The sequence below is a fragment of the Vanessa cardui genome, chromosome 3 (assembly GCF_905220365.1).
Source record: "Vanessa cardui chromosome 3, ilVanCard2.1, whole genome shotgun sequence".
Lineage (NCBI taxonomy): Eukaryota > Metazoa > Arthropoda > Insecta > Lepidoptera > Nymphalidae > Vanessa > Vanessa cardui.
The window spans coordinates 12,438,056-12,453,806 of NC_061125.1; the positions used below are offsets into that span (position 1 = coordinate 12,438,056).

The window sequence follows — 15,751 nt, forward strand, 5'->3', positions numbered from 1 at the left end:
TATTTACGTAAGGGTTAATTGGATGAAAGTGAAATATCCTTAAACTCTGTAACGGCTACGTTTACTCAAAAACATATGCCTAAAAACTATTGACCAAGTTTATAGCATAAAAAGACTGTTACTAGTAGACGGTACTTAAGTAAGTAATGGAATTTCAAAAGCGATTCAACTTTTAAAAATTTACTCAAGTATTTGTACCGATGTAATACAAAATGAAAAACTTATAGGTATATTGTCATCCCCAAATTATAAATAAAGGTAAAAATAAAGTTTCAATTTCAAATTCATTTTACCAACGTTAACACTCATAAGGTCCTAAGCGCTAATTTTCATATTTCATAACATAAACAATGGCGAACTTATGTACAAACATCAACATCAAAATATTTTACAAAATCTCTTTCTTACTCATAAGCAAAACTCCTTAAATACCAAAACAAATTCTGTTCATATTTATAAATCTAAAAAGAACGAATTTCCATACGATCTTTCATCCCCAATTGAAGTCTTTTGAGGGATGAATTTTTGAAAGAGGTGTACCTATTGACTGTCTTTTACCCTACAACAGAATCCTAAATACTTATACCATGCATTGCTTCCCATTGAATCGCAAAGGTTTCTCCAGGATGTTTTCAATGCCAAAAATTGTATGCATTATGGAAACAAAACTGTTATTTTCGAATGAGATGGAACTTCTATAGTATGAAATTAAAAAAATACCAAATCAGTTTTAAAATCTTTATTGAAAATATAAAAAATATAATTGTATATAATATTACTAGGAGTATAACATATAACTTGAATGGACGGATTATGGAGATCTCTTACAGTCTAAATTTTGTAATAATAATAATTATCACAAGTAATATAATACATAGTTCTAACTATTAACATAAAAAATAAAACATCTTTAAACAAATGTATGTATAACTTATCTGATTACTGTCATACTAATCATCTGGATAAGGTTCACAAACCTGGGATTTGAACTAAGATAAAATAATACTGAATTTTTCAGTGAGAAAAGGCGAAGTTGGAAGCGCATTATGCGCCTCGAAAATTACATAAAGTAAAGTCCATTCATGTCGGATTTGTCATCTCATTGCATTATGAGAAAGAGAGAATAGAGTGTCAACCTGTGTTTACATACACACATATTTAGTTGGGTAGTACCATGTGATAAGTCACCATGACCTAAATCAGTCATAACAGTATTACCGTCTATTCCAAATATGACAGTAAATAGGCAACTTCCGTAAGATCTTGAGGGACAGACTCATGATAACATAAATAAAGTTCTCGAGGCTCTGGTTCACTAAACACCCGTCTGAAACATTAAGATAAAAAGAGTTCAGTTAACACCTTATCGGTGAATTTTCGTAATTAATACATTATAGTGGTTACTAACAAAAAAAAATAACAATCGCAAAATGACACTATACTAATATCTGAGCAAATATGTATTTTTTCAACTAGGACTCTATACTACTGTACATATTACTTTAAAAAATCGTCAAAAGGGAGCTTACCCTACGACCCAGAAGTAGAAGGGCTCACAATTCTTTTTACTAATCCCACACTGGCTCAATACTTCAGCCGGCGCTTCAAAAAGCATTCCATATTCTTTTACTGCTACTAGAATTTTGTTAAGAGGATTAGAAGGCAAGTCACTTTGTTTAAACCTGTAACAAAATTAATAAAGAAAGAAAATCATTAAAATAATTTTTATAATAATTATTTAAAGGAACTTAATATATAAATTATTATATTTTATTATAATTATTATATAAATAATAAATTATAAGTTTTATATTAATATAAAACTTATAATTAATTATTTATATAGGTTACCAAAATGGCAATCACTATTTATTAAAAGAAACATAACTATTAAGGCATTAATAAAAAGTAACTTGTTAACTTACTTAATACTGTGTTGTAATAAATCGTGAATCTTCTTCGAGGCACTTCGAAATGTTTTTAATATGTATGTGTATAAACCATTATTTGCTTGTACTTCTATGTTTTTGACAGGCGCTATTAATATACCCTTTTCAGATTCCAAATGTACAAAATGGAACAGCACATTTTCTTCACCTGCAGTTATTCTAGAATATATTTGAAATATAACTTTATATGGGCTCTTAAGATTACAAATAGAATCAACCAAAAGTAAGATCAATTATAGTGATGGTTATCTTTTAGGAGTATAGATCCTAAGCTCTTCGATTTAATATATCCTGCCATGGTCAGTGTAGCTTAGGACGACAATATCAAATCCTTAATTGAGTTATAATTTTATTTTAAAAAAGCATTTAAAGATACTACTACTATTTAAATACTACTACTATCTATTTAAATATTAATTCCTTTGTAATATACAGGCACTCTGTGTCTTTTGGACAATGCAATATATAAAGCTTTATATAAAGATCATCATACTTATGTACTGCAACATGATTGAGTTCATCTAATAAAGCTTTCCTCATATCTGTCATGTCTATATTGCTAGATCTGCTGCTATCCTGCAATGTAATATAATTATCATGTTAATTTAATTAGAGTAATTAAAAAATAATAAGTATAACTAAATATTTCATTAATTATTAATTAACCTGTTTATCCCAATCTGAATCAGATTCTGAGGAATCACGTCTGTTTTTTTGTTCTCTATCTGCTCTTCTACCGACTATACGGTCTTCACTTAATTCACTGTAAAATAAATATCACTGTCATTTAGTTCAAGATATTAAAATCAATAAGTTATTTTTTTTAATAAGTAACAATATTTCTAATCTGCTGAGAGCACACATTTTTATTAATATAATAAATTAATATAACAATATTATAATGTCGTATTTTTTAAGTACAAGTTATATACACACTCAGTGACCCAAGGGAGTAGAGAGCTCTTTTAAGAGACATGATATGACATGCCTTATGAGGTCACGTCGGTATAAACGTAGCCTTACCCCCAAATATTTCACATCAACAAAACATATAGGTTTTCTATTGTATCATATTATACGAATATTTTGTTTTCATGTCATATTAGGTCATGGTGTTATCAGAGCCATAACTTGTTACAACATACCTATTACTTTTAACGCTTCCAGAATCTTCTGAATAACTGACATCCAAACTAGAGTGCCTGTATTGTTTTAATGGTCCATTGTACCACTGTGCATACAAATTATGTTGACTGTTGCTATGATAGTTGTTAATTGAATTATCACTTGTGGACCCTGTGTTGATCTGTTCTGTAGAATTGTGACGCCTCTTCACGTCGAGATGCGGTTTAGATACTTTTGATGAACTTCTTAAATCCAACTTAGAAGCTGAAAAATTCAACAAATTATAAAAGGAAACAATAGGCTATTTGACTGGTTTATAAAATCAATTTTATATTATTTAGTAGAGGTTAAGTTAACCCAGTAAAAGTTGATTTCTTTATTTCTAGTACATATTTGCCGAAAAATATCATATTAAAAATTCCATATTTAAATAACGCGCGAAAACGCTACTTGGACAATATGGCGCTGCAATGGGGTCGGTGACGTCACTTTGCTAAATTTTAATCTGTGGTACATATATTTTAACCTCATAATATACACTGATCACAATAATTCACAATTTATTTTTCGCATTGTCAAATAGCCTATTGCAAAAGAAAGAAAGAAAACTTGACATATTTAGTGAAACTCACAAGCATCTCTTAACTTTCTTCCATGCTTAGTGAGATACTCAGGTGTTACTTCGACTTGTGGTTGAGTGTTTGATGAGAACCACGACGGTAGATATTTGTTTAAACCCACTTCAAACAGCAGTTCTAAACAACTTTCACATTCCTCGACGTAAAAAGGTGACGGCGGAGTCACTCCCACAGCCTAAAAAACATTCGTCTAATTAAAAAATTAAGTGTGCGTGAAAGTAATTTCTAGTAACAAAAAAGATAGAAGTCCTTCCTTTACTCTTACAGATCTTGTCAGTATTGCCGTCATAATATGATTGATTGGACAGTCTCTATTGGAATCTTAAATTAGGCTTAAATCCATTGTAATTTTTGCCAATAATGATATGTGCCTAATACTAAGTTGATACTCCAATCATACATGATTTACTGCTTAAGATATTAGCTGAATTTTTGCAAAGAGATTGCAAAAATACTTACATCTTCAGTACATCCCCCAGCTTCCATTAGAGTTGCCAGTATAAAGTGCCCTTTTCCTACAATAAGAATAAACCATCGGCCATCTGGAATTCTAAAATTAATTTAAAAAATTAATATAACAATAACATCATGTTATATGTAATATAAAACAATAAAACAATTTAATGAATATACCTGTTTTCACAAGCATCATTTTTGCTTTGCTTTCTATGTTCATTTATGAATACTTCTTTCCATATGACAAGTTTTTCTATTTCTTTCTCTGTACTAAGTTTCAAAATTCCATTTAATCTTAAATATGCATTAACCTCTTTTAAATCTTCATCTTCTAGATGTGAGCTTAGTACATGCCCAGAGTAATATAAGCAGGAGCCTATAACTGTATACAGCCTTTGAAAATTTTCAACATCATCAATCTGAAACATAACTAAATAAGTAAAATGGAAGAGAGTCAATAATGTACAAAACATTAAATTTCTGTAATACCTTACTGAAATTACCACTAAAGCAATGTATGTAAAACTTTACCTAAAGATGTAGTAAATGCAGTACATTTTTGTAGTATTATTATTACTGATTGTATAAGTAACAATGATATTACTGATTGTATAATAACAATTTTAATTAGGTTTAAATTAATACTATTGATCAAGACAATCATCAAATTGAAGTTCATATTTATTTAAATAAAATTCACTTTATATTAAATTGTTGTATTATTCATTATATTTTAGCAAATACTTACCCACTCCCTATAATCGGCTGCCTCTAATTCTGTTATGGCATCATCTATTTGTATTTTAACTTCCAAGGGTAAAGACACAGCTTGAGCTGCCAATAATTCTTCAAAATATGAACTTCCATGAACCATACTGGGGCTCTTACTTTTATTTTCGCCAAGACTCCCAAATAATAGTGTCACAAAAAAACGAGAAAATAAACCATCTAATTTATCAACATTATTAGGTTTTGTAAAGCATGTTTTCAATGAGCCATACAAAAATTCTAAAACACGAACTATATCATTTATTACCCTTTTGGCTGCAAACACATCAATTGCACCACTTGGTATAGCAACCAAGAGCAGATCACTGTAGTGTGATGCATATGTAATATTTATTAGTTGATTTTTATGTAAAACTGTGGACACGGTAGGCTCACTAGTGCCCAATGATTTAGGAGCTAAGTGATTAAGGGTCAAATAAGCACCTCTTGTGTTGTAAAGAAAGTTTTGATTAAAAGGTCTAGGAAAACAATAAAGAACACCTTTATCATCATTACTTTGATATTCTACATCATTGCAGCATATATAAAGTACTGAACACATAGCATCTTTTAATATCTGAGTCAGAGAATTTTCTGGAGTGCTCTTAGACGTCAGTAACTTTTCTATGTCTAAATTAAAACCTTCTGTCACTACTTGAAATGTTAATTTAGGATTGTCAACATCTTCAATGACTCTTTGAAGAACATTATTGATATTGAAGGATGTGACCTCAATGCCATTTATTTTATGTAAATAAAATCCTGTTTTCACTTTTGGAGTGTATATTGCTTTTGATTCCGGTAAGAAATCAGCTACGACTAATGTTTTGCCATCTGCATGTGTTTCAACACTGATTCCAAAAAGTTTTTCTATTTGACAATTTTTTTCACTACTGAATATCATATTTTTGCTGACCTGGAATAAAAAAATAAACTATTTAATTATTATGTAAATAAAGAACCCATTTATTACTATGGAATTAACAAAATTACCTTCATTTATTCCATGCAATCTGCACAATAAGAATATATGTATATATATAATAATATAGTTCAATCTCAATTAATAAATATAATTTTATAACTTGTTTTCTGGTTGATCCCAAGAAATAATTATTTAAAAATGAATTACCTGTATGATAACAAATTTGTTATTATCTTCGACATCCTTTTTCTTTTCATTGCCATTTAATTTGTTTGTAGCTTTTCGTGCTTTCAAGACTTTAAAAATTCTTCCTGTAAAATATGAACTTTTTTATGTATAGTTAAAAATATTAGGTACTTCATATCATTAATAATAAAGCATAACACAATACCTTTAGTAGAACGTCTAGTAGATGTCCTTTTAAAATCACTTCTCAACTTAAAAGCCTCACAATTTTCTAATAGGGGCGCCTTCGAGTCATCTACTGGCTTAGTGCTACTTTTTATTTTTACATAAACAAGTTCTCCATCCTCACCTATGTCGGAATCCCAATCTGGGACCGAACTGAAAATTTAAAAAGATTTTTTTTTTTAAAATAAATTGTTTAACGGTTTATATACGAGTTAAATGATTAAGGTAGCTTACCTTTCTGAATCTGAATATTTTGAATCTTCTGAAGAATTCGTCCAATCATTATCCGAGTCGCATGGGCTTTCATAATTCATTTTGGTCTTAAAAGAATTCATTTTTATAAAATCTTTATGTTTTATTTTTCGTGCTAGTAAATTTATCTATTGTTTATTTTGACTTACATTTTGAAGTGGATTATGACATTGACAAACTCAAACAAACACTGTGAAGTTGTGAACGATACACAGCTGTACATAATGGAGCAGCTATCTAAATACAAATAAAAGCCACAAAATAAAAATATTTAATTAGATTAAACAATTGGGTCGAAATAAAAATTTTTAAAATATAAATTTGTTATAGACGCATATTATAACAAAATTGATTTATTTTACTATATCAATTAAAATGGATACGGCCAAAGATCACATAATCTCCGTAAGGTTGGTAAAAAAAATTACATTATCACATTTTTAATTTTGTATTAATAGCTTGTTAATAGCCTAATGTCTTCGACCTTAAATTGACAAATCATTTTTTTTTAGTAGCGACTTGATTAAATAGTCAAAATGTTGAAAAAAAATCATAATATTATTTTGTTGAAAAAAAATTAAATGTAAATAACAGAGATGTTTCATCTAATATTCCGCCGATTTTGTACAAATGCGCTCAAAATATAAATCATGTAACAAAAGATTTCAATAATAAAAGTGGAATAATACAGAATAATAAATGTTCTATAAAACCGAGTTATCTGAAATAAAACTATGATGGACAACAATCAAAACGTACATGATAAAATAGAAAAAATGTACAGTATATCTTGTTTGCAAGATTATCAAATCGATTCTTCGAATACTACGTGTACCTTACCCAAGAGTGAAGAAAATGTATTACAAAAAAGAAATTCTTACGAACAATTCAATGACTCTCAGGAACCGTATTGCCAAGTTAAACTGGTATAACACAATTTCCACAAATCATAACTTCATAAGTATATAATTTTTACCTTATTTTATTATTCTTTATGTTTTAGAAATCTTTTTTAAGATTAAAGGACAGCACAAAACAATTATTGAGCTTACTAGAGGAAATTCAAACAAAAGTACATTCTAATAACAACATTCTAATTCAAGATATAAGATTTAACAATATTTTAAAATCAGATTTTCGATGCAATGTAACGTATGATACTTTATTTTTATTTATTTTTTATTGTTTAAAGTAAGTAGTTGTCTCTATATGTAGCTTCTAAAATTAAATTACTCAATGCTAACTTTATTATAACTTGAAAAACTTTAATGTAGGATGAAAGTTTAAAAACAGGAGAATCAGTACCTGCAGGTTTCGAAAATTTGAAAAAGAATGCTCACAAGTTAGATGCTATTTACATTAAGGTAAAAATATTAAATTGTTTTATTTTGTTTTGTTGCTTTATCGATGCGTATTTATTATTAAAAAGTATCTCGTTTTTTATTGCATGATAAAATTAAACCCACTAAATTGTTAGGCCGGGTCCACTGCGCGATTTTATGAACAAAACATTGTTGGTTAACATAAGAACCGCGGTCTGAACGTTTTGTCGAACCTAAACTCTTGAACAAATTTGCCGAAGTATATGCGAAATATTCTCTTACGCACAAAGGGGTAGTGGGAGGTCTAAATCACATCTTTTTTTCTAGATAGAATGGAATTTGTGGAATTATATCACTCCGCCAGGTCCGTGCTTTCTGTAGTACGTCAGGGGAAATAATAATAAAAGGTCATCAATATCACTCACTGTGACGAAAATAACTATTTATTCCAATTCTTGATAGACGTTATTTGTGTATGGCTGTAGGTAAGGTCTGCCACCACCAGTTTCAACATTTGTTTTTCGTCCGGGATCCAAATACCAGTGCCAAAATAAATAACCAGAGCCAAAATAACGTTCTCGTATTGTTAGTCGAAGCTAATCTTTTTAATGTGAGGATTAGTTCTCGGAACAAGTTTTAGTGGCCAGGATGCCTGCATGGTTGCATGTTTAAACACAATGTTTTATTCAAAAAGTGACGGGCCCGCCTTTGGGATGTCTTATTGGTCCTTCGACCTGTTATACGATTACCTGTATAAAAAAATACAATTCTTGTTTCTCTGAATAATTCCAGTCTGTTAACGATTTAAACTAATTACTAAACTCAATCATCATTTTTAGGATGAGGATAATGACTGTTCAATATATAAAAGACTGACAAGAAAATGCCACTGTTTAAACCAACCCGATTACAATGATTTCATTATACACTTTAACGAGGATTCTCAGTATAATACGAATAATTTCGGTGAAATTATTAAAAATTTGCGGATTTTAAAGAAATTCCTTTATATGGGGGGAATTAATACTAAAAATGCTTTAATGTTTTTAAATGAAGTAAGTAAAATATTATACTTTAACAATTATACTACACAACAACTTGTCTAATATACATAAAATATAAGTATGTATATATCTACACGTTTGAGACATGATCTGTTATGCCAGAACTTCCGTTTCTTTCCGCCACTCCTGTTAAAGTTCTTTATTCAAACTATTTGCATATATTTTAAAGAAAAAGGTATTTTAAAGTAGAGCCACGAAATGATTCGGGCAGTTCATTCATTCAATAATGTAGAATAACTAATAGGATCCCTCATTTTGTGGATTTATATCGTTTTAACAAACGCAGATGTCGGGTTTGTTTTAAAAGTTTAAATTTTAAGTATGTAGGTACACTAAAAACTTTTTGAGATGCCGGATCTAATACATACTTTGTAAGAACTGGCGTAGCTATCGTAGGGCCAGGTAGTGCAATGCACCAGGGCCCCGGAGTACGGTTCAGGGGGGCCTCTTAAGTAAACTAAGCTTAAGCTTCTGTAGCTATAAAATCACGACCCTGTCTGTGACAAGATTTCTTATTTGGTATCTATAATTTTAAAGGGTAATTATAAGGGTAAGAGGGAGTAAGGGCCCGATTATTTTTCTATGCATCGGGGCCCTGGCTCACCTAGCTACGTCACAGTCTGTAAGACGTTTAAAACATACTGTGACCCAATGTGCGCCTATATTTAATTTGAGAATCACTAGAGATCATCAAAGTTTTCCTTTTGGGAGTGTTTTTATCAGCTAACTTTCTTGAGTTTAATTACAAACATTTCATAAGCCCATTTGAAGCAGACATACGTATATTTTATGCCATATTAATAATATGGTTAGTGATTAATTCATTAATTGATATTGATAACTAAATATCAACATACAGCATATAAATATACTTTTTAAATAAAATGATCTTAAATCCCTATTCTTTTTAGGGTTTAACAGATTCTCAGCACTCTGAAAAAGTAGAGCTTACATTAGGTTGCGCACACGCAGATATTTGTAATATTTTCGAAGATCACTCTATTGTTATAGCTTGTATTTCATGGCCTTGTAAATATCACTATTATGGGAATTTCGTAACACAGGTGAATTTCATTAATTAAATAAATAGTTTTGTGTTCGTGTTTACATAAGTAACACTATAACCATGTTTATTTAAACCACGAGACCTACAACTTTATTTTAATTGTTATACTTTTAGAATTTAGCGGCAGGCTTCTTGTATAAGCTCGCAGAAGTGGAAGAAGGGAGACGATATTTAAATTATACATCTAAGATCACAAACGATATAAAAAAAGTTTTAAGAAAAAAATCTTCATTCATAGAAATAGATATTATCGATTCTTTGAACGCTACACTAAGTTTACTAAAACCAAGTTTTGCTAAAGGTTTAGGTGTAACACACTACAGCAAATCGATCTATGAAGGTAATATTAAGAAGAAATTTATTTCAAGAGCACAAAATACTTTGAATACACACAGAATTAGTAATGAGATTTCTCAAAATGGAATGTATAATAAAATTAAACGTGCAAAAATTTTACCCGTGTACACCGTATGAGATTTTTAAATTCAATACATGTATTATAATTTAAGTGTTCTATTTCGAAAATGTATGTATAAGTGATATAATATTTGTGTACTGTACTGTGCCTTTGTTTGCGTATGTCTACTACGTCATCGCAATTATTTTAGGTGTCGGAGCGAGAACAATAAAAGACCTAATGCGATATCGCCAACGCATGACACTCGACGAAGTTTTCATGCATCTCGATTTACTTAACAAGTACAGCAATTTTGAACTTGGCAAAGAAGAAATGACAGTTCAATTGCCAACTCTATTAGTAATTTTTAAACAAATGCTAATGGAATATGATAACAGTGAACTGAATATAGTAATAACTAATACTCTGAATAATATAGTATCAAGAAATATAACGAAACGACAAAAACCAGAAACATCGAAATGTTGGGCTATTGCTGATACAGCGACTGAGGTAGCCAATTTGTTTCATATGACATTATGGAATAATAACGTTTATAAATATTTTTTTTTAATTTTTTTAGCCTGTTCAAATGAAGAATGAAGTGTGCCAAATCCCTTATAAGAAATCAAACTTAAAGAAAACTTATAAACCTAATAAATTAGGGCTCGGAGTCTTACCAAATAAACGTCAACTTTCAACAAGAAGTGGTACATACATACATTCAATAATTTTAATTTACATAAAATTTAGCGACCCGTCCCGGCTACGCGTGGTTGTTTAAATTATTAACCGGTAAAATTATTCTAAATACGGTAAAAATCCGCCAAAACCTTTAAAGAACTACAAAAGACACTACAATTTTTTTACAGATTTTAATAGATCGTTACTAATATAACAAACGTTTCATTAAATCTGTCTATCTTTTACGCTTAGTTAAAAAATTTTTATAAGGATTCAATTTGAACCGCAACCCATCACAATAACATTATAAAATACCTAACATCCTATAAATGTCCCATTACTGGGCTAAGGTCTTTTCTCCTTTATAGGAGAAAATTTTGGAGCTTATTTCATTACAGTACTTCTGTTCCTCCATCCGCATTGGATACACATGTGGCAGATTTTAACCCAACAGCATGGTAGGTTTCCTTACGATGTTTACCTTCAAAAATTTTATGATGTTCAAATACGAGATGAATAAACACAAAAGGTTTTGTTGACGGAATCTTTGGTTAATTCACGTGTCCTAATCCTCGGATCATCTCAACTCTATTCTCAAACAAAGTGTGGTCAAAAAGAGTTTGGCAAGAGTTAGGACTTATGGTCCTGAAGTTAGCGTTGCGAATGCAAAAGTCATTGTAAGCCGGCTGATATTAACGTCGATAGTTGATCTTATATGACTAATACCTGAACCGACCGTCAGCTGCTCAATTAGCGGTGGGTGTTGGTTTAGGAGTCTGCGAAAGAGGTAAAAAAAAAAAAAATTAAGTAATAGTACGCTGACTGAAACTTTTTCCATAAATAGTTGATGTTATACTGAGCAAGAAAAAAATCGATGTAGCTGACTACATCGTGAAGTGGGGATTATACGTCAGCTGGCTGCATGAATTTGTAAAAAAAACGTAAAATAACGTAATTATACACCGAATGAAATTCAACTACATGATTCATGATCTTCGAAAAATTTAGAGTACGAAAACAGCAATCAGCTGGCCCAGTCAAGATTTAAAATTTTGGCGTATTGCTGTGAGGCTGTTTGCTTTCAAACACATATTTTTTGATTTGCCTTGCTTGAACCCATAACACGACCTTCGGGCTACCTAAGCCTCTTCCTCTAAAATTTTGAAGCAGCATCTGCCTGTGCGTGTGGATCTTTGTCGTACACAATCAGTTTCGGTTCTCCTCGTCGAACGAACGGACGCATTCATACATAGCTCACCTTTGGAGCCATGCTCACCTTCAAGATCCTTCACAATTGACTCCTACAGACTAGAAAGAGATCAGGTACCCTTATTAGTAGTCATCAGTATAACGGATAGCACGGAAATAATTGGCGGTATGGAATTATTGTCAGTAACACTTTCTTTCAGCTTTTTAGGAGCCTAATTTTGATCATTCATATGCTCAGCTTAATCAAGACGAAGAAAACGATTTTCTGCTGGACAGTTCGGCCGATGATTCGTCAGAGAATGATGACGATAGCGATACCATTGACAACGAATAACTTTTGCGATCTTTTTATTTCTATATTTCGATTTTGTTTATATTACCTTTCATTTCATTTTGGGTTCATTTCATTTTACACTCCATTTCATATCGAGCATTTTGTTGTATAAAACAATAAAACGAAACAAAAATACATCGAGAAAGATTCTGTCCATTGCTAGAATAATCTTTACCTTTACTGCGTCAGCTGACGGTCTTTTCACAGCTATACACGCAGCTGATTGTTATTTTTGTACTTTTAATTCAATATCATCCGGCGAACTATGACTTTATTTTTATATTACAAGTTTATGCGACCAGCTGACGTCACAGCACCCCCTCTGCAACCTCCTAATTCCACACCCACCGCGGGTGCGTTAGCTGACGCTTGGTTCAGTTATAAGCAGGGTTGCCAATGTGTGGGGAATTCCCCGAATTGCGGGGAATCGTAAGTCGATCGGGGATTAGTGTGGGGAATGTTACATGTGGGGAAAATGAGGGGAATTTATACTTATGCGTTTTATACCAAAACGATCAGTAAATGATTGTTTATCCGTCTTTTAGTTAGTACAAAAATTTAATTGTAGTCGGTTATTAGTTAGCATAGTCACAAAAATAAAGACATTAACCACGACTTGTCTAAAAAAAAAAAGTCGTCGGTAACCATGACTAGTCTGATTTAACGAAAAAAAAAAAAAAATAGGCATCGGCAACCCTGGTTATAAGTATTTCGATATAAAAAGAAAAAGAATGCAAACAGTCTGTGTAAAGTCACTGCCAAAAATGCAACGCTACCTCCCAGACCATAAGGTTGGGATACTCACTATTTTTTATTTACACTTCGATTGCAGTTTTTGATAAATTATTGTTACGAAACTGCTGGTTCAACTACAGTGATATAACATATACAGATACAAAAGTTAATTGATATAACACACTGTACCCATGCATTTGTTTTATACAACCAATGGTACCAAAATTGTTGAAAAAAATATATAAATATAAGTGTTTTTCATTTTGAATTTTTACTTTCTCAGGATGGGAGCCATCTTTATTAAATTACAGATCAAGAAAATGTAATGGTAATTTAAAAAAAATATATATTTTATTTTATTGTTTACATGAGTTCATTTTTATGTTTAATATATATTTTCAGATTTAAATAAGTCAATGATTGTAGTGCCAATTGAAAAATAAACAGTGATCTGTAATAAGATTTATATATTTTATTTACAACAGTACACACATATCGTTATTATTGATATAAACCTGAGTACACTATAAAAACCATTATGTATAACAATATCATAAATGCAAAAATAAATATTCCAAATAATAAATTAATAACAATGTTAATGATATATAATTAATATATCATTATTTATGGTTAACCTTTGATTTTATTTTAAACTACACCTTATCCTTTTTTTACTAACTTGATATTTTAAAAACCTTTTATGTATAGATTACAAATAAATCTCTCTGTTTATAAATAATGAAACATGTAAGACATAACCCATACCCAAAAAAGGAATGAAAAAGTTATGAGGAGAATTATTTAAATGTCACATCATGTCAAGCTTGAACATAGCAAATTATGTTAAAATAGTTTGTTTCCTGAAAGGATTATATATTTGTATTATAGCAATATTAATTGAGATCCAAACCAAAATATCACATACAAAAAAATGCTTATATATTATCAGTCAAAATTTCTAGGATCATAATGCTGTGGAGTTCTTTCATAATATGCAACACTTCTCTTATTCAAAGGGTTTGGAGAATTAGGCTTAAAAAACATCGCTATTAATATGTAAAAACCACCAACTATCTTGCTCAAGAAATCCAGAAATCCCAAAAACATTGGAGTTGAATTTTTAATTAAAATAGACATTTCTCTGACCAAAGCTAAAATAAAGTTACCCAAAAAGTTGATGAAAGCAGTACTTCCTGTGAATATTGCAATCACAAAAGCAAATAGGAAGGTTACGAATTCTTTTGCATTTTTTATTGATAATGCACTCTGCAAATTTTTAGCAATATCTCCATATGTCTCACTGATTGTAGATTCAATAGTAATTGGTTTGCCATCACTTTTACTTATCGGTTTTTCTATAGCTCCTGTCAGTATTGGCTCTATCTCCAAGAAAGAATCAGTTATATGTCTAACACATTTTAAAATAACAATAATTTCATTATCTCGAAATTTTATAGTTTTTATTTGAAACCAAAATGGGCCGAAAGGTTGGTTATCTATCTCAGTCCAGAGACAAGTACCAGATTTGTGGCCTACAGCTTCAGAGTCCGAAATCCCAATCCAATGAGTACTTGGATAAATAGTTTGAAGCTTATGTTGTGCTTCTTCTAAATCTCTCTTGAGCTCTACTTCTGCAGGGCTGACTATGACGACGTCACGATATCCAATACATTGATTAATTAGCCTTCTTTCGAGATAGCGACCTAAGAATATTCGCGATTTCAACAAGTCTTTTATGTAATTTCGCACATTTACTGTTTGTATATCTTCATATTTGTCCAAGTGGGACGAAGTAGCCGAAATATTGAATGAAGAATTTTGCTTTGATACACTCATTTTAAATCAAATATATATAAATATATATAGTCTACATAAGTATACAAATTGTTTTGTGTAAAATAAATGAATAAATTCCCAGACGAGAACAAACTGAACTGTCAAAAAGTATTGACAATGACGTTGTCACTTTAAGTTGTTATTGTTTGTGTAGTGTCAAATAAATTCAGGGTTAGCAACATTTAGAATATTTTTCTACCAAACTATGAGAGAGACATACCATTCCTTTTTATAATTCGGAAAGTAATAGACCGGGAGATGAGGACACAATATATTAGATTATTTTTACCAGTATGGCGGTTCTTCAGGGGTCTAATTAAGTAAAGGCAAAAAGGATTTGTACCAGTATTGCATTTAAATTTTGGGAATGTATTTGGAAAAATGTGACCTTTATTATTTTTCTCGTACTTCTTATAGGGGGGAAAAGTGCTGCCATACTTAAAATACTTATTTATTTGACACGTTTTAAATATGTAATTAAAAATATCGGAGGCTCTTAAGTAGACCACAGAAGAATTGTATTATATTTTTTTAATATGAATCTTACACAAAATTTAAGTAAATGCTTTGTTTAAGG

General features: G+C 30.6%; 3 protein-coding genes across 4 annotated transcripts; 1 reads left to right on the plus strand and 2 right to left on the minus strand.

The window, feature by feature from the left end:
- Positions 1 to 758: 758 nt before the first annotated feature.
- LOC124543750 (protein inturned) lies at positions 759 to 6,715 on the minus strand. 2 transcript variants are annotated; one of them, XM_047122043.1, is made up of 14 exons: positions 6,674 to 6,714; positions 6,507 to 6,592; positions 6,253 to 6,425; positions 6,069 to 6,172; positions 4,917 to 5,852; positions 4,346 to 4,587; positions 4,172 to 4,262; positions 3,707 to 3,887; positions 3,095 to 3,338; positions 2,616 to 2,712; positions 2,443 to 2,525; positions 1,926 to 2,108; positions 1,530 to 1,682; positions 759 to 1,327 (listed from the first exon to the last, which is right to left on the minus strand). In XM_047122043.1, exons 2-14 carry the CDS (start codon positions 6,584 to 6,586, stop codon positions 1,222 to 1,224), a joined length of 2,673 nt encoding a protein of 890 aa, XP_046977999.1. In that variant the 5' UTR covers positions 6,587 to 6,592; positions 6,674 to 6,714; the 3' UTR covers positions 759 to 1,221. The 2 variants fall into 2 exon arrangements, with proteins under 2 accessions (XP_046977999.1, XP_046977998.1); XM_047122042.1 differs by having other exon boundaries at positions 6,507 to 6,715.
- A 330-nt stretch (positions 6,716 to 7,045) lies between these two features.
- Positions 7,046 to 13,856, plus strand: LOC124543764. Its single transcript, XM_047122062.1, has 10 exons — positions 7,046 to 7,450; positions 7,528 to 7,671; positions 7,799 to 7,888; positions 8,686 to 8,901; positions 9,822 to 9,974; positions 10,091 to 10,316; positions 10,585 to 10,886; positions 10,957 to 11,083; positions 13,619 to 13,663; positions 13,738 to 13,856. Exons 1-10 carry the CDS (start codon positions 7,259 to 7,261, stop codon positions 13,776 to 13,778), a joined length of 1,536 nt encoding a protein of 511 aa, XP_046978018.1. The 5' UTR covers positions 7,046 to 7,258; the 3' UTR covers positions 13,779 to 13,856.
- Positions 13,788 to 15,290, minus strand: LOC124543765. Its single transcript, XM_047122063.1, has one exon. It carries the CDS (start codon positions 15,172 to 15,174, stop codon positions 14,284 to 14,286), a length of 891 nt encoding a protein of 296 aa, XP_046978019.1. The 5' UTR covers positions 15,175 to 15,290; the 3' UTR covers positions 13,788 to 14,283.
- Positions 15,291 to 15,751: the final 461 nt, after the last annotated feature.